Source organism: Parambassis ranga, chromosome 16 (genome assembly GCF_900634625.1).
Source record: "Parambassis ranga chromosome 16, fParRan2.1, whole genome shotgun sequence".
NCBI lineage: Eukaryota > Metazoa > Chordata > Actinopteri > Ambassidae > Parambassis > Parambassis ranga.
The window spans coordinates 13,909,626-13,929,449 of record NC_041036.1 but is presented as its reverse complement, the minus strand read 5'-3'; the positions used below and the strand labels follow the sequence as shown (position 1 = coordinate 13,929,449).

Here is a 19,824-nt window from a genome sequence, read left to right as displayed (position 1 = left end):
TTTATTTGAATTATTTACAGAATATCATGCCAGCAGAAGTCTGAGCTAGATGCTAAGCTCTGAATGCTAACATGGAGCCCATTGTACTAAAGCAGAGTTTGAGGCAGTGAAGCAGAAAATTAAAATATAATATTATGGCCTAAATGATTAATAGTGGACTGCAGATGAATGATTTGTTTGTATTTTGCTAGTAATAGTGGTCTCTCCTAATGTTGGACCAATTTTCAAACATTTTTGTCACTATTAATCATTTAGGCCAAAAAATGTAAACGAAGGAAGGAAAATTCTGTACTTTCGTTTCTCTGAAAAGGCTTGTAACACCCATCATACTGTTGCTGTTATTACTGCACTTACTGTAGTTTTGCTGTAACATTGACGGCCTAACCCTGTCCTTAGTCTCATCCCTAACCATGTAGTGTGTCATTCAATGCTGCCAAAATGCACAAGACATTCACACATGTGAAGACAGTCCTCTGATACTGAGACTCATACTCTGGCCAACATTAGAGCTGTGGAAAAATTATGATTATGATAAAAATTCATCTATAGTAGTTGACTCAAAACAACAAATGTCAGAACATTTGTACAAATTGAATGGCCTTTTTTAGGAATAGCGGAGATCCACCAGTGCAACATGGAGGACAGACCAAAAAAAAAAACATGCCAGTGACAGTAGAAAGCAATCACCATGTGGCTAACATCAGTCAAGCTTTAGAAGTGAATATACCTCTAAACATTTCTGTGTGGTTGAAAGTATCATGAGTAGCGTGTCGGGCTCTGGTTCCAATGTGAACTTGAACAAATAAGCATAGGTCCCTCTAGAGGCAGCTTGTCTGTGAGAATTTGTCATTAATATTCTCCTAGCATAAAGTTACCAAGAGATGCTGAGAGGAATGTGTTTTGGGAAAAAACACACTGCTTCCAGCATGGTGGTGACTGCTGTTTTATCTGTCAAGTATAATTTTAGTGGACAGAGCCACAAAAAAAATGCAAATCACATGTCTTAAAGCTCCGGAGAGGAAAAAAAAAGGTGAACTTGTAAGTATCTGCGAAAAGATTTTCACACATATGCACACAAGATGCCATTTGTTGGTTTGTTTATTTGCTCTTTCTCCATCAGAGGAAAAGAAGAGGAGACAGGTAAAGGAGCTGGGGAGCATGTAGAAGGTTCTGTCGTGCAGGAAAAAGTGGAGAAACGGGAAGAAACGAAGAGTTGTTGACAGGAGAGAGAGAGAGAAAGAAAGAGGGAGGGAGAGAGGGAGAGGACCTACATAGAAGAACCATCCTGTGACAACCGTCCAACAAGCATGCATAGGTGTAAGTGTTATGAGTGTCACCAGTCGCACTGCTTCATTTCAAACAAATAAATCCAATTTTATGCAGACTTTTACAGAAGCCATCCAATTTTATACAGCGTTTTATACAGCAGGTTTTTTTTTTTGACACACATGTCCAAATTATGTTTATGTTACATGTCTGATTGCCTCAAATACACTTTGGTTAATGTGAGTTTTTTTTTAGGCAGTGATTCTTCCAACAAGACAATGGACAACTTACTGTACACAGACTGACGGACATACAGACAGACACAGATACACAGAACAGATACAAAGAGATAGAAGGGTAAAGAGAAGGAGAAAGGCAGAGGACCAGAAGCAGATTTTGAGCATCATGCCTGCAGACAAAGTCACTGTAACTCTTGGAAGATGGCAGTAGAATCATACAAAAAAAGAGGAACTCAACTGCAAACCAGTCTGTTAGCAAACATCAGGAAACCTTAACATCGCACACAAATATATTTGGCTTCTTGTCATTTGTTTTTATTCATTCTTTGAAGAAAGTAAGTGAAGCAGTGTCTTTTGTTTTGTTTTTTTTTTTGTTTTTTTATGGAGTCTCATGTTTTTCTTTGTAAGCAAACAGTCGAGCCCAAATAAGACATAAAGCAATAAACGAAAAAAAGATGCTGCTTCCAGAAGCTGTACAAGCTGTCACATCAATCCTCCCCACCAAGTAATTGTTCAATAAATAAATTAATATGTGCCATATTGTAAAGACATTCTGTTTGCAGTTTTGAGCCCTCTTAGGTTGTTTTAACAATCTGCCAGATGGGAATTCTTGAAGTGAAATAAACGTTAAAATTGAGAGCTGCCTAACCATCAACCACTTTGTCCCTTACCGATGTGTTTTCCCCTCCCCCCCACTTTCTTAGATTAAAGTGCTCAGAACCAAACTGAAACATGACTGCTTTACAACCATGACACCTATTTTAACTTATACTGGAAGGGATTTCAACAAGTCAGTAGAAAAATAAACATTGTCCTCATCATTGCATAAAGAAGCAATCGACAAATAAATTCATTCAAGTCAATAAACCGCATTTTACATGTATACATGTATATATATGTATATATGTATATATATAAATATACATATATACATATAGGTTCTCACACAATCATCAAAGGGAGAGAAGAAGGTGTTGTTCCCCAACAGAAACTGAGAACAGTGGTTGTAAAGTTTGTCAGTGAGTCCTGCACAGACTGTTTCCTCCTCGCTGGAAAACACTCATTCTTCCTCAGGTAAAAAAGAAAAAGAAATAAAACCATGCTTCTCAAACATCATTATAATCACTGTCACACTCCAGGCAGCTGCTTCACAGTTACAACGATGAGCAGGAAGACACCGATCTGTTGGGTTCTAGTGTTCAGTCCCAGTCTTCTGTTCTGTTCTGTTCCCTGATTGGCTGATTGAGCGTCTCCCCCTGTGAGCTGAGTGATCGCTCTGTTGTAACAGAGCAAACATTCCTCCACTTCATTTGTCATTTGAAATGAACTCAAGAGCAAATCCCCAAAAATAAATTGGGACCCGAGAGGTGTACAAAAATAAAGAAATGATACTGTAATAGAACAGCTGTGACTGTGAGTGGGAGGCAATTTCTATATACTCAGACTATTTACATCTATATGACAGAGCTGACACTGGTCTGTTGGGCAGCCAGTGTTTCGTCTGCCTATTGCTGGTTACAATTTAGATACTGTGTGTGTGTCTTTGTGTGTGTGTGTGTGTAGTGGTGGTCTAGTTGAGCCAGCAGTGAATCCATTTTCAGCAAGTTTGTCTGAAGAATGTACTGCCTTTTGTCTTTCAGTACATTCAGAGTAGTGGTTATCATCCTTAATTTATCATCAACTATCTGTTGATCTGTAAAAAAAAAACAAACAACAACAGAAGAAGAAGAAGAAGAAGCAGCTGAGGGTTCGTGTTGTTAAGTGGCTCGGTTTTGGTTGTCGGTGGTGCTGAAAGCTTTCAGAGTGGGAACAGGGAAACGTCCAAACAGTCCAAAGGCAACCTCTGATCTGTTGGATTGCATTAGTGCAAAAAAGAGATTCGCATATGCAGCTCTGTCTTTATTTCTCTGTCTGTTCAGGCCCACCGCGGCCACTCCTGGGATACTATGGTTCAGTGCAAAGTCTATACAAGTGCTGTATAGTACAGGTACTCCATAGTACTCTGAAGAAACATGCATACAGAGAGACAGAGTAGGAAGCACACTATCTTACAGTACAATCCTTATCTGTGCAGTGTTTTTAGTGTGTGTGTGTGTGTGTGTGTGTGCGGTCAGCAAGGCAGGCCTGTGCCTGGGCTGTGCCTCAACATCACAAACTGCATTTCACTGCAATGCCGTGCCTACTTGAATCATTTGTGAAAAATCAGCCAGGTTCCATTAATGTGTGTGGTGTGATGCAAATTAATTGGATTAATCTAATGTGTGGAGTTAACAGCTGTAAACAGAGTAGCTCTCCTGTAGGAAAGCTGCATTATCTTATCATACACTTATACATAGATTCTTGTTCTTTTTTTCGCTTTATTACAAAATTATTCTTATTATAATGTTTTATTATGTTTTTCATTATCATTGTAAGACGATGACAGAGTTGAGTCGTTTGTCGTCATAAAAAGCATGCATGTTTTCCGCTCCCCTCTTCATCTCAGTGTGGTTCCATTTCCCCCAAGAGAAATGATTCAGTCAGGTGACGCTCCTCCCTTCTCCTCTCCATCCTCACTCTTCAGTTACCTTTGGGATGTAAGGCTTTCAAAGAAATAGGTGTCCTTGTTGCATCAGCTCTTGTCTCATTGTGAGTCCACTTCTAAATCTCTTCTCACCATTCTGAAGAATTCCCCTCTCACAACCAAAAAGTTTTTGATACCTGAAAAGGAACAGATTAATAGATATATGTTGTATTGTTATGCTCATTCCTGCTATCTCCCCGGTCAGTTTGTAATAAGGAGTCTCATGACAGCCAGGAACTCAGTTGGTTGCCATAGAAGCAGGTGGCCCCTCCTCCTCCTCCTCTTCCTTCTCCTCTAGCGTCTGAATAAGCCCCGAGGTGACATCGGAGGCCTTCCGCTCTGTGATTGGCTCTGCTGGCGGTTGCCCTGGACTACTGCCCCCAGAGGTGTCTCCTTGTTGTGTGGGCGGAGTCAACATGGCTGACTCTGGCTCCATGCACAGTGTCATCTCTTCTTCCTGATTAGTTCAGACGGAGGGACACACACACTCACGCAGGTCACACGCAGAAACTGACAAAGTTGTGTGTTGTTGTGAAAGTTGTGCATCATAAATCTAATCATATGAAATGTGATTTAGAACCAGAATTCTCATTTTTAACTTCTACATATTTTTCAAGACACACTGGAAAGGAGATTTGTCAGAGAAAGTTTTTCAGGATCATTGTCTACAGGAGGGCCTGGCTGACTGCAGCCACAAACCTGCTGAGCACCTTTAGCTACAGTGTGGTGAAATCTGCACAATATCAGATAGATACATAGATTATTATTATAGATAGACATTAATAATTAATAATAATCAATCCATTTTCAGTTTACTGACACATCAGTTGATCTATCAGATTGACATAAATTGAAATCAACCCATAACCAAAATAACATGACATGAGTTGCAGTCTCTTTCTCTGCAAGTTCCAAAAGTTAAATATTAATCACTGAGGAGATAATTTTATGTAATGTTCACCTCACCTTGACCTCTTCCTCCTGCTGCTCCAGCAGTGGGGAGTGTTCTGTTCCCACCATCTCTTCTCCAGAGGGAACACACAGGCTTTGCTCCACCACCGCCGCCACGCCCATGTAGCCACCAGCTTCCGCTTGATAGGCCTCCATCTGTCCTGTGTTCCACAGATCAACCAATGGAGGGTGAACAGGATGAACCAGACTGTGGATGGTGCTGTTGGGTGTCGCTTGCAAAGAGTGGTTGGCACTGTGCAGCCTGTGCTCCAGAGACTAAAAACAAAGGGATGAGACTGTGATCAGAACAGAAGATCTCTCACATCTATTTAACCAAGTCTAGTCCATCTTTGATGACACGCGTGTCAGAGGAGAAACAACATCAAGGAAGGTTCAAAGCAGCATCAAAATACACAAGAAAATAGTTCAGTAAGAAAAAAAAGATGACACACACATACATGTACACTGGATGAGGGGAGCAGCTGTTTTTGATGTATGTATGAGTCAATATTAATTAAAATATCAGTATCAGTTTGGTTTACAAGCGGTTAATGGGACATAAGACAAATATGTTTTTGTTTTTCAAGACAAAAGACTAAAGTTTGAAAAGAGTGATGACTCAACTGAATATGCTTTCACTTCACACTGTTGAGTCATCATTCAGTTCATGTTCTGACTCAGTGTGAATCCTGGGAGGTGAAAGTTTTCTGAGTACATTGAAGATCCTGTGTTATAACATGAAAATGTCACAACCAGCCACAACCTCCGGATTCCTCCACTTCTGAACAACACTGAATCACACAGAGAGCTGAGACTCCATGAGTCACCTGTTGCTGCTGATACTGCAGGAGCTGCTGTTGCTGGTAGTGCTGTATCTGTTGGAGCTGCTGCAGCTGCTGTAGTTGACTCTGCTGTTGGAGACTAAACTGGTGCTGCTGCTGCTGCTGTGACAGGAAGTGAGCTGCCGTCTGCCCATCGTACCCATCGGTCCCCATAATGTAGGAGCCGGCAGGAGGTGAGGCCACACCAGAAGGGTCGTTGTTGGTCGGCTCCCAGGCATCAGAGGAGGAGAGGCAGTAGTGGCCCTGGGAGACGTAGGTGTGAGGCCACACCTCTGCTGAGGAGTGGTGCAATATCTGATCTGGAAAAAAAGAGAAGAAGACAGTAACAGCTGTGCAAAATGTGCAAAAAGTTAGTGCAGACAATTAATGGATCATCTTTGTGTGTACAGAGATAAACATGCATCGTGTTGGTGCATGCATCACTAACTGTGTGCGGATTAGGATTACAGTTCATAATGCTGTGATTGCAGTTTTAACTTAACCAGTTTTGCATTATTAGCATGTAGGACATTTGTGTAATAAAATGCTGCTCCTCCATGCATGCAGCCTGCTCTCAAAACTCTCGCTTCATTTATCAGCAGAAATCCACACGGTGACTGAAAACACATTATCTTACAGACTCCAGGGCTGCTGTTCAAACTAACAATAGGCAGAGGCTGGCCTCATGCACTGTGTCTGCCTCTTACCGTGAATTATATGATGTTTCACAAGCATTTGTAATATTTTAAAAAATACTGTGGTCCACACAGGGACACACAGGTGAGTGCTGGACAATCTGTATGATCCCAAAAAGAAACAAAAAAGTGCAAAAAGACAACAAGTGCATACTTTGTATGGAGGTTTTACTAAACAAAAGGAAATACTGCAGTTCTTTTTCTCATTTTTCATCTTTTTAACAGCAAATTGTTACTTTTTGTTTTTTTATTACATTGCCACTTCAACTTTGTTGAATCCCAAAAGATAAAGCAGTGATCTAAATGTTGTTACATTTGTTCTGACTGAGCTCTTGCTCCAAAAACTCAGCGGAGAAGTTTTAGAAATTCCTTGACAGAAACTGCCATATGTGCTAAATGCAGTTTGACATTAGCACACAGAACACACTTGAGTCATCACTCTTGTCAAACTGTGTAATGCAGACATAGGCTTGATGTTACACTGTTTTTCTTTGTGTCATGAGAAGTGTATAAAACACAACCAGGCATTTTCGCCCTGTGTGCAAAGATTGATGCAAAAGCATACATGCTGTTAGTAAGAAGGTTTATCCTAAATCAACAAAGCACTTAGTGTGATTCCTTGTAACTTCAGTCACTGTTTCTGTATTACAGTTTCAGCTGCTGTCATGTTTCTGGTCCTCTACCTCGACTGGTGATGCTCTCCTGGTTGACCTCGCTCAGGTGAGCCACGCTGCCCTGGTTTGATCCTGACCGCGGACTCTCGCCGTCCATCGATGACCATGCCAGGAGTGTTGCCTCTGAGATCGCAAACTGCTGCAGGATGCCTGAAGTGAGAATACAAAGGACAGGTCAGGATCACTGTTAAGACCTGCATCTTGTTTAATTGGCTGAATTTCGGGCATAAATCCTAACAAGTCACATCATTTTTGCTGAGGGCAGCTAACAGGCTCTGCAGAGGGCCTGCCCTTGTCTGTTTCCAACCTGCAGCAAAGCGGGCCTCCTTCTCTCCATCGCTGAGGTCACTATAGGCGTCGTTTTCCAGCCGCCTCTCCTTTTCCCGCTCCTGGGTAGTGATGCGGGATTGAGGGATGCCCCCTGCACCCACTGTCTGCATACCCCAATTTTGCCATTCAATCATATGGGCAACGCGACCTTGGGCCATAGCTGTGGGCTTGGTCACTCTTTCCTTCATCGTACGGGTGACGCCTGGGGGAGGATGAGGGGGGCAGACATAAGGTAGGCATGTTACTATCAAGTGTGAATTGCTGTTATGGTATGGAAGCAATGAGGGTCAATGAAAGTCTGGATATTGAATATGTTATTCAATATTTGTTATGTTAAAAATAACCATAACAAATATTAAATACCTAAACACCTCTTGGATGTTTTGGTGGTTAGACACTATTAATTTGTTTCTAATACTGATAACCTAAAAATATTAACTATTAGCAGCATCAGTAAACCACAGTAGAAAAACATTATCAGTCGAATCCTACTATCAAAATATCTCTAGTTAATTGAGGGTGTCCATGAGCATGGATTATGAGAATAGCTGCATGATGAGGGGCTGTGGAGGTGACATTCATGTGGTTAATGAGACTAAACCATCACCGGGTTACAGCAAAGGGAGGAGAGGTGCCAATGGATGTGTCTTGTCTGACATAGGTGCATCATGGGATGGAGCAGGTTAATTGGGGTGAAGTGGCAGTGTGGCATGAGTAATGAAAGGTTGGCTTGTTGACATGATAGCTTTCTCACACCTATGCTAAGCTGTGCTGGGTAAGCAGAAATCTGCTCCCTTTCTCCTTGCTGTTTGTCTATGAACTCAACTCGATGATGCTGAAATAAGAAGAATTACATGTTCGTGCTGCCACGCTAACACCAGCTCACATCTGCCCATTGGCCTGTGCTCCACATTTCATGTGACCAGCAAATGATGACACACAATGTAAATCCCCTGGCTGTTTGATTCTCTCCGATGGTGACACATGGAGATGAGCATTATGAATAAATTATAGGTCAAAGCAGTACCACACCACAGAGTACAGCAGCTGCACTTCATTACATTGTACTCTCATACATTTCATAAACTGCACTGCACAAAACAGCTGGATGAAACCAAAAACACTACACTTCACTACACTGCACTCAAATCAATTTACACACTTAAGACATCCAGACTATTACTTAGGGACGGCACAAATTCACCAACACTTAACATAAAATAGCTACACTCCCCACTCACTACTCACCTTTCCTTAGAGCAACAAGCTGTATGACGATGTGTGTGTATGTGTGTTGTGTGTTGAATTGATTCCGTCAATGGCTCTTTGTGAGTCATTGCCGACTGATGTTGCTGTGTGGAGAGGAAGTGATACAGGGGAACCCGTTTCGGGTACCATGCTGACTCCAGCACCCGCTGAGGACGGAGCCAACATGGGGTCATTTACCAGTTTACAGCACAGACACACACCTGACACACCTGACAGAGAAGACTTAGCCAGAGCCCCGATGCCGTAGGCATTTGAGTTTCTCTTGAGCCGAGGAAGGATTGATGTGGTGTCTTCCATAGATAGCTGGTGGGAGAGAAGAGAAAGGAATGGAGGAGGGGAGGGATAGTGTGGAGGAAAAAAGACAGTATGGATGGTGTGACAGGCCACACATAGACATCGAGACAGTGTGTGTTAAAGAGTGGAGGGTGAGTGGAGAGGAGATGGTAGGTTAATACAAAAGACAAAAACTGCATTACCCATATCTTAATTCCAACTAACAGTGTGCTTGTTAAAATAAATAAATAAGTGTGTGTGATTGTGCTTAAGTCTATACACCAGTACAATAAACCGCAAGATCGAAGACAGGGCAGGGGGAGAGAGGGGGTGGTCAGGGAGAAAGAGCTGATTGGTAAAGGGTGATTCAACTCAAATCGGATGCAAAAAACAAAACAAAAAAACAATAGAAAAAAAAGGTAGTAGATGAAGGAATGATGCCACAACACTTACATTGATTCCTTCCCATGAAAATTCTGAACGTCCATGCTGAGGAAGAGAAATAGGAGGAGAGAGGGATGGGGAAAGAGTAAGAGAGTGACAGGACAGAGAGAACATCGACATGCATCGAGGGGGAGGGACAGAGGGTTGATTGCACATCAGACATGCAGAGGAAGAAATTAAGAGAGGGAAGAGAGGAAAGGGAGAAACAGGATTTTCCAGGAAGGAGGACAGAGTCGAGGACCAGAATGACAGGGAGAAGGGAGGGGATTAAACAGTTTATATTTGCTTAGTTATGTATGGCAGAGTGAATATGCTACGGTTACATGGGCTGCCAAAAAAAGGAAAAGCCAGCAGATAAATGTGTGTGAGGTTGTGTGTGTGAGAGAGAGAGAGAGAGAGATGTCAGTGCTGTATCTGATGCTGCAGACAGACGAGGGACTGAGGCTAACAGGGGAAGGGGAGTGTGTGTGTGAGTGTTGTGTGAGGCAGATGCTGAGGACAAAGCAGATAAACAGTAGCCTCTGCCACAGCAATTCACTCTATCAGCCGTGCTGACACTAACTATACTGGGGGCACTGGTGGGCTTCTGGCTGGAAACGTTTTCAACCTTCCTGTGGATGTGTGCAGAGACAACAGAGTCCGGGTACAACCAAACTGCAGAATGACATTTGTGCTCAACAACTACACAAACGTTTCCTCTAGACGCCGGGCAAAGGACCTACTACTACATACTCTGGCTCAGTAATTAAATGTTTGTTTGATCCATACAAAACCTCTTCCCTGCATTCTTGTTACACTGAGTCCTCCAGGCAAAAGGCCAAGTCTAAGAAAATAGTCTGGACCATGACACTGGCAAAAAAACAAAGCAATGTATTCTCTATACGTTTGGTGTTTGACCAAGACTTGATGCTTTAATAGAATAATTATAGTAGCGCCTTTAGGTGAAATTGGACAGTTAAGGTAACTAGTGCTATCTTTAGCTCTGTATTTAGCATCAAATGTGAGGATTCCTCATCTTACACTCAGCAGAAAATCAGTAATGGTACATGTATCAAAGGAAAAAGGAATAGAGAAAGGAGTAAAACCTAAATGTAAATTGAAGTCTAAACCATAATAAAACTTGAATAAATGTTAATTATCACGCCTTAACAAGATGATATTGATAAATTAGGTAACTTGTCGACCATAATGAGTTAATGACAGAGATTACCAGTGTAGTTTTCACTCTCTCCATCAGCTACAGCATGCATTCAGATACCTCGTGTTAATCAATACCAGCCTCTTCCCGTCCTTTTTTCACTTCTGCCTTTCTTGTAATTCTATTCTTTGCTCCCACTCCCTCCCTCTCTGCTCCTCTTCCTCACTTTCTTTCATCCTCTCCCTTCATAGGAGTGGGTGTGATGAGAAATTTAACACACTTGAATGGTACAGCTCCTTGAAGCAGCTTCCCCTATGTTCTTTTCCAATATCTCTGATATACATGTGTGTGTATGTGTTTGGCTGTGTTTTTTTCTCTTTCTCTTGCAGCATCGAAGAGCATTCTGGGGCACAATGCATAAATAAATGATGCAATCAGTCCACAGTGCATTCGGTGGAAAAGCAGAGTTCTCTACACTCTAGCCCAAGATGGTTCCCTTTCCTGTGTGTCCTGTCTCAGAGGGGTTGGTTTTAGAGCATGGGATCAGTAAAGCAGAGGAGAGGAAGGGAGAGGAGAGGAGAATATACAGTAATAATGATATGTAAGAAGTTGGAGTGAGAGTGATGCCTCTGCTATTATGAGCAGTGCCTGTCAAATGGACAAAAAGCAACAGACATCCTAGCAACAGCAATAAGCCAACCAAACCAGCGACTGTCCAGGCTTCCAGCTACGCCACCCCCCCTATCTTGGGTTGAGAGGTGTAGTGGAAGTTGAGCAACTAACAGTGACATGGCTACTTTACTAATCTACTAGGCACTAATGCTGAGTTACCGAGCACTAATGCAGTGCTGCTGTAGCTTATCGTTTATACTGCTACAGCAGCCATGTTGGTTCCTCAGGTGGAGTAGCAACAGTCCACTGTCAGAGGAAGTCAACACAACTGATGAGCCAGAGGCATTGCTGAGGACTTACTTGCTCCCCATCCTTTTGGACTGGCACGCCATCTGCCGCTGAGAACAAATGAAAGGAAGAGAGACAGAAAGGCAAATAGAGAGAGAGAGAAGGGAGAAAGGACATTAATTTTCAGCGACAAAACTGTTTCACCTGAAGAATCTACCCTTCACACTTCTTTCCCCCTCATGTTCTGCATTGACTCCTCTAATGTTTCTTCCTGTTCTAATAATTCTCACATGGATAAACTCTCACTCTGCTCCAAAATAAGAAGCAAAGAGACATTAAAAAAACACAGATGAAAACAATAGAAACTGGATTAAGCATCTGTGCATGTCCTGTTTAAGTGCAAAATGGCATCAGGCACACACAGGCTCACAGGCCGGAACCAGAGCTGCCAGTGTCAACAAACTTTGGTAAAATAGGTCCCATATGTGAGATGGGAGTGAGAGTGTTTTGACTATGCTACCACACATGGAAATGACACTTACATTCCACTAACTATTTACACTAATTGGTAGGTCATATACAAAACCCTCCACCCAGCATACAGTAGGTGGGACTACACCTGTGAAATACACTGTGTTGGATAAATGAGCCTTATTATCCCCTCCTCATTCTTGGCTGCCCAAATCCTAATTAAAACATTGGTTTAATTAGAGAGTCTGTACTGGTAATGGAGTTTAAACACGGCTTCAGTCTCTAGGTGCTCCTCGGTATCTGAGGGTCTGTGCTCTGTGTGTGCAACTCTCAGAGGGGCTCACTCCTGTATCAGCAATTTGTGTTTGTGTGTGTCTGCATTTGTGTTACTCAGCCAGTCACGTTTCACACAGCTGCATTTGGCAATCACAAGCGATTCCTCTGGTGCTCTGAGAAACACAGAGAGTTGTTGGCTCTCTAGATGTCCAGTGATGTCTGTGACCCACTGACCCAGTGATTCAGAAACATCAGCTTCACTCTGTCTCTGTTGGGCTCTCAGATATTACCCTTCCCTCTGAACTACATTCAGTCACATCAGATCACTGCAAGGGCAGGAGACGAGGGACAGACTTCATTCCAGAAATTGGTCTTCTTCACTACAGTAAGGGGCATATCAACTACTAATTCGACCACCTCATCTTTTCTGTACAGTTGTTACAGTCCTCACAACTACGTCATTTTTCCTGTTGCCTCCTTCATCAGTGCTGTTATCAGTGTGTGATCTTTGAATGTGTTACATCTAGGAGAGATGGAGTGTTTTATTCTTCTGTTTTGTTCGACCCAGTTTCCCTCAACCCACTTTAGTTAGTGTCGCTTTTGTTTCCCTTAATACCCCAGGACTTCTCCACAGGAGGTGCAAGTTACTTTAAGCATAAATAGCTGTTTGGTACATTAATAGGGTAAACTTACCCGAAAGGGACCCTGTGTGAGTCAATTTGCAGGGAGAGCTACACAGCCACACTTGTAAAATATCAATATTTGAGGGGTGAATTTAACCTTCTTTCTTGGACTTGGAGAATACAGTATACTTATAAACCAAAAACTTAAGCTGCAGAATTTTATATTAAAATAAACTTACATTCAAGCTCTCGCTAAATGAACTTCCACCATGCTGAGTAAGCTTTAAATCTGTTTTTTTGTGCAAACATATACGCTGGTGCTGCATTTTGTGTTAAAGCAAAATAACTGGTTTGTAAGAGCTGAGGTAGAGGTCCTCTGGTGACAGAACCCAAGAAGATTCTCTGCTTTCAGAGAAGCATAGTCTTTCTAAAAAAGAAACTGCAAGAACAAACACTACAAGCTACAGTCCTGGGCTTCTGTTCAGAACTTTACTCAGACACTACTTATACAAAATACAAATGTATTTATCCATCAAGGATCCTCATTGGAGAACGTTATGTTAGTATCAACACTAATTTGTTTGATTGATGATCTGAATTTTCATCTGGCTGTGCTTAATTTTTGTGGATAAAGAGCACGAACAACAGCTGCAAATTCACCTTTTTCTACCTTGGAGAGACTAACTGTGTTCTAACTGTGAGAGACTGTGTGAGCAAACAAAGCGTTCCTGAAAATAAAGCTGTGGATCAGCTGATGGTTCACCTTCTGACTGCAGAAATAAAGACACAACTCTGGATCAGGGCTTTCTATTTTCATTTTCATGGACACACTTATATTCAAGAGCCATATACACGATCATCAGAAATGAACTTTGTGTGACCTCAAAAAGGATTAGTCAGGCATGTTTGATTTTTTTGGCACCGTGCATTCTGGTGTGAGATGGTTACTTATTGGCTGATATCAATTAGACAAAGATGAGATGTCTCACTTTCAGGCAGTTGTGGGAGAGAGTGTCCCAGATTTCCTTCCCTATCTGGGTGTGCCCTGCAAACACAAACTATACATGAACCTAGATGCACATACATCTGGCCTCCAGGAAAACGGGGTGTGCTCACACCACACCACTCCCTTTCTTCCTCTCTCTTGCTTTCACAGTCCTCCCCGCTCCATCCTTCAGCCTCATTTGGCCAATTAGCAGATTAGCAGTCACTCTCTCCACACATGAATCACAGTGTGGCCCAAGAGTTCTCTGGACAGCAATCCAGAGTAGCTTCAGTAAGCCCCCCCCCAGCCTTTACTCAGCAATGGACCAGAAACATTAAGTAGTATGTATACCTCTGTTGTTGTATGTACGGCCTATTACACCACTTAATGTTTGTGAGCTTCAGCCTCATAGGGGATTACATCAAAGCATATTGTGAAGTGAGCCACGAGGGTCTGTATGTCTATATATCATGCTGTGATTCATCAGATTAGTTTGTAGTTCTCAGAATAGATGATGGGTCAGTAGTCATTATGAAGCATCTTAAGCCATGGCACGCTATGTATTTCTAAGTGATGCTCTCAGCTGCGCAGTAAGCGTTATTCTGTTCCTGAGAAGACAGGCAGGATCCCTCCTTGAAAGAAATAGAATCAACAACAGAGCACATGACCAGAGCTCTGAGCAAGCTTTTCCTCCCCTGGCACTCTCCCTCCTCCCCCGCACACACAGCGGTGCGTTGCTGGATACCCCCCTCCCTGCGGTCATAGGAGAGCCAGGCTTAGCACAGCCAAGAAAAAGGAGTGAGGAGCTCTGAGAGAGGGAGGAAGGGGGAAAAAGGGAGCAATGCGACCGTGCGTAACGAACAACCAAAGATCTGCAGCGGCTGCACTGTCAACTCCAGCTCTGGCTGCATAGCTTGACAGCTCCCGCTGAAGTGGGAAGCATTTGAGCGTCATCTGTCTTTTGGACTCCTAGTGCCCTGCAGCAATAACAGCGAGCAACGAGGGGGCTTGGTGCTTGTTTACCATAACAGCTGCGGTAAGGCTGGTTGCCACGGTGGGGTACCAGCTTGGATAGTGGCTTTCTTGCAGTGCAGATGCTGGGTTACTGCTACAGAGAGCAAGAGCACAGCTGAGGAGCAGAGCCCAGATGGTTGGGAAAGTTTGGTGGAGTGTGTCTCAGGACATAATCCAGTGACATACACTTGGTTAGACACTCAAAGACAGCAAGAGTCACAACTTTGTTGAATGACATTGCCAATTTGTCTGCTCCTGACTCATCCTATTACAATTTTAGCATGGCTGCTGTCTATAACTGGTACAGCTGCAACCCAGCATTAATGCACCTGTAAACACCCTCACAGTCTGCTAAACATTTAATGAACATGTAGACTGGAAATGGATAAAAACGTGCAGATGAGGAGCACATCCACCAGCAAAGCAGACGACAGATAGCGCTTTGTGTGCTGGAAATCTTTTTTTGTTAAACTTTAATATTCAAAGGAGACTTCTCATCTTTGAGAACACGGCCTTTTATTATCAGTGCTGAAGTTGTTAGTAGCTGCAGATAACAAATCAGACAAATCAGTGTCGGTCGCACTCTATGCACATAAATTCACACACATGCACCCCACCCACACACGCTCACACACACAGAGATCAAATTGTGGAGATGAAATTTTCTCCTTCACAGCATTATGTTTCAATTTCATAACTCACTTTGTGGCTGAGTCACATTGTTTACAAAAACGCCTGCCGTCATGTGCCCACACACAGGCCTCTTATTTCTAATCTGACACATAAACACACAAGCTCAACATGATATATGCAAGGGCAGCCATATATATTATGATCAAGCTCGTACCCATGATAACATAGGCTTGTAGGATGGTATCCAGTAACAAGCCAAACCGTAATGGAACACATTAGAGGCACTCACATAAATCTGCTCTGCATGCTACACCGGAGTCCTTGAGTGTATTGTTTAGACCACACACACACACACACACACACATTCATACAGGTAAGGCTGATTAGGTCTAACTAGTGTGTGAGATGCTACATCACAGAATCGTTCACCTTGAAAGGTTATCCTGTGCACATGGCTTCTCCAACCTGGAAAGGAGCCAGGCCTGGCCGAGCTTTTACCTTTGCCAGATTTGCTCACAGACTATGAACTGGCAAATCTGGGACATGGTATCTGTTGTTGACTGACTGACTGTGTCTGTGTGTGTAAGTGTAAAGGCATGGTGTAGCGGGGGTGTTTGGGTTTTAATTTAATGGCAGGGAATCCCTTTCTGTAGCGCAGCAGCAAAAACAAAGAAAGTGTTGAGGTAACAGTGGTGCATATGCTGCATTCACACCCACTCATGACATAAATATATATGAGCAGCAGCACTATTCCACAGGAGATATATGTAAAAACTAGAGGTCATTCAGGTCCACAAATAAACACGTTATCACACTAACAAACATGCTCGAGCTGAGTATTGTCAGCTATCTGACCTTAATTTAGGCACCATTATTAAAATCTACATTTTGTCTAAGCATTAAAGGGATACTTAATTGTTCAGTTAGATTAGGTGTGTTAAAAATAACAATACAAGACACTGTGGCTAACATATAAGAATGAAGGCATCACATCGCTGTAGCTGCATGTTGAGGCAGCTGAGGTCCAAAATAGCAGGATTAAGTAGGACTAAAAAGAGGAATGTGTCTGTCAACAAACTTATTCCAACTATATGTTCATCACAGATTGATCTTGCATCCATACATCAACATTTATGTTCATCTGTAGTTTCTGGTGATGAAGTTGCAAAATGTTTTGCGTGAAGACTAATCAAGCCAACGGGTTACAATGATAAAGTGCTAGTGCTGTGGTTGAATGTAGACATGACACATTTTTTGAGACTGGCTGAACCTAACTTCTAACCTGACACAATATTATTACCATCAGCCTGATTAGTACCACCATGTGTCAGCAGTGAAACGGCTTATAGGAAGTAAAAAGAGAAAGAGTCTCACAAACAGGTGAGAGTTGTCCTAATGTCCCACATTCATATCTATAATTTCACCACTGCAGCCTGAATCATGGCAGTTACAGTCACACTGCACACTATGCCCTGAATTATACAGTGATTAATGTTTCCAGCAGCCACGGGTACAGTGCAGCCTGGTAAGTGGATACAGGGGAATGCTTCTGATGTGTATAGCTTTTAGCGCAATTGTTACTAACAGCATTATCTTCACTTGATCTAGAAAATGTCATCAGCATCATGGATGGCTATTACACTGACACTGGCTTTGGCTGTTAGAATGTATGGACGCAAGACCAATCTGTGTAGTGCTGATTCATAAAGGAACATAGTTTATAGTGGATCTCGTACTGCCTTTTGTCACTGACAAGGTTGAGAAGAATGCACACACCCCCCATGAACTGCATCCCAAGACCTTCACCCTGTGAGGTAGTGATGGATGGATGCAGACATTTCATCTACTGTACATCCTGTCTTCAACTGGCCCAGTAACAGTGATGGTAATGTGTTAAATGGGTCGACATCCTCATGTTTCCCACTGTCTCTATGAATATTACTGTAACAGATTAAATCATGATTCTATCATGACAGGATCATTTCAGTTGTAAGAAAGTTTTGAATAGGTAGAGTAAACCCAGCACATTACTACTCTAAATTCTTTTATTCAGCCAGCAACAGAGTTTGTCTTTTGGATGAGGGCCTCCGGCGTAAATACTGTATATGTAAAATGTCTAATATCAGTGAATTAAAGGAGAATATTTCTGAAACGAGAAAAATGCCACTAATACAAATCAATATTCTGCAATATACTATACTATGTCTCCGCACGGGGCACAGACACACGATTTTTCTGAAGAATAGACAACATCTATAGCAGTGTTAGAGTACAAACAGATATCAGAGCCTGACCACAGCGTACACACCCTGATATGATGGTGCTGGGAAAGATAGTGTTACCGGAGGGCAGACAGATAGATCAGGGCTTTCTTTGGTACACAAAAACAGAGCCAGTCCTGCTGCCTGCTGCTCCTCCTGTTGATCTCCGCTTGGCAGCGTGGAATGCAGTTGAGAAGGCTGATCAATACCACACACTAAAGCCATTCGCACCCAGGATAAACACAACCACGCCTCTAGATCAGCAGTACTGCTGCTGATTCTTTTGCCTCCAAGAAAATCACAGACTACAGCACACATGCTGCTCAGTCTTCCTTCTCTTAAGTACTGTTTGTTTACACATTCAAGGTAGATTATAGTGCACACGGCTTAAGGTTTGCAAACAAAGGGGAAATACTCCATTTAGTACATCTCTTGGACTGACAAGCGTTATCACAGCCCTTCGCTTTCTGCTGACTCAAAAATGTAATTGCTGTTATTACTAGAGTGGTTTTATTAAATTCTTAAGCTTCTGTGATCACATGTATGGAAATGAGCATCAGTATTCAGGTGGCTGACAATCAGATTAATATGGCAACTCTCCAAAGCCTTCTGCCTGTCTTCAATCCCATTATTTCCCAACAGCTGGGCTTGTGGGCTCCTCTGTCTGAGCGCTGAAAGATTATCAATCTCCTATCCTTCTATGCTGAGTGTCAAACACTGTAATCTGGATGGCTGGAGCTGCTGTTTCTATATTCAGTTCACACCTGCCTCCCTAACTGTGTCATGTAGTTTTTTTTCTGCACTTGCATCTTTTGGATATTTTTAAAACCCTCTTTATCAAGAATTTAGTTAAAAAAAGAGAAGTGTGTGTGACTTGCACGCCGTCTGTAACCTGGTTCTGACATTCATGACCCCTGTAAGCGTGATGCTCCTTACTGCTCTTGCTTTGCCGTAAATATGTTTAAGAGCCTGATGTGCAAAGTGGCACATAAATATTTAACAGCAAAGGACGTCTGTGTTTATTTTTACCTTTAAGTGTGATTCATGTTATCCACAGAGATGTGTGTGGCACCTGAATGTGTACTGCAACATATCTGATGCAAACAACAATTAGCATGTTAAACAACCCCTCCCAGTCTCCCCACCACTTATAGCTGGTATGACTTTGCTTCACATTTCAACTATCCAGGAGGGTCCTCACCTGAAAACTCACACTCTCGCCTACATGTTGTTGCCCCTCCCTCTCCCTCTTCCCCCCTCTCTCCATCGCCATCCGCCCGTCTCCCCTCCTCCCTGTCCACACTGAAATTCTTCCTCCGCTGCTCGTTTCTTTATCTCCCTCTCCCCCCCCCCCCCCCCCATTATCCATGCAAATAATAACAAACTGTGCAATCGCCCCTGACAATAGCATTGTTCTGTTCCTCTTTTCCTCTCTTTCTCGGAGCCATGCCTCCCTATAAATAAGCACAGCGTTTCCCTCTCCCACCTCCCTCTCCTATCCATCCCTCTGCCTCCTACTCACACACATATACATACTGCCAAACAGCATCATAAATCAAGGGATGGGAGGAGGGAGGGAACAGGGGGGTGGGGTGGGAGATGCTGCCACACACACACACACACACACAGTGGCACATTTTAACACATATTGCCTCTGACATCTTGCCTCTGTAACCATACAACCACACAGCTCTCATACACAAACACATAAACATTAACAGAATGTCTCTACACAAACCCTTGTTCCTGCAGGACCCCCAGCTTCTCCTCCACCAGCACCATCACCCCCCTGCACCCCCCTCACCCCAACCTCCCCTCTAGCCTGCAGTAAGAGAGGGAAGAGAAGCGGGGCTTACTCAGTCTCCTGGAGCCGATGCATCCCATGGTGTATTCACAAAGGCCCTGGACACAAGCAAGGAAGTGTTGCCCAGACGCCGTGCATTCTCCTTCTTCCTCCTGCGACTCTCTCTTTCTCTCGACTCTAGCTTCTTTTTCTTG

General features: G+C 42.9%; 1 protein-coding gene across 1 annotated transcript; it reads right to left on the bottom strand.

The window, feature by feature from the left end:
• Positions 1 to 3,329: 3,329 nt before the first annotated feature.
• Positions 3,330 to 19,793, bottom strand: fam131bb (family with sequence similarity 131 member Bb). The gene is made up of 8 exons (XM_028424524.1): positions 19,683 to 19,793; positions 11,636 to 11,673; positions 9,009 to 9,111; positions 7,517 to 7,741; positions 7,219 to 7,359; positions 5,847 to 6,160; positions 5,035 to 5,295; positions 3,330 to 4,525 (listed from the first exon to the last, which is right to left on the bottom strand). Exons 1-8 carry the CDS (start codon positions 19,708 to 19,710, stop codon positions 4,307 to 4,309), a joined length of 1,329 nt encoding a protein of 442 aa, XP_028280325.1. The 5' UTR covers positions 19,711 to 19,793; the 3' UTR covers positions 3,330 to 4,306.
• Between the last annotated feature and the right edge of the window lie 31 nt (positions 19,794 to 19,824).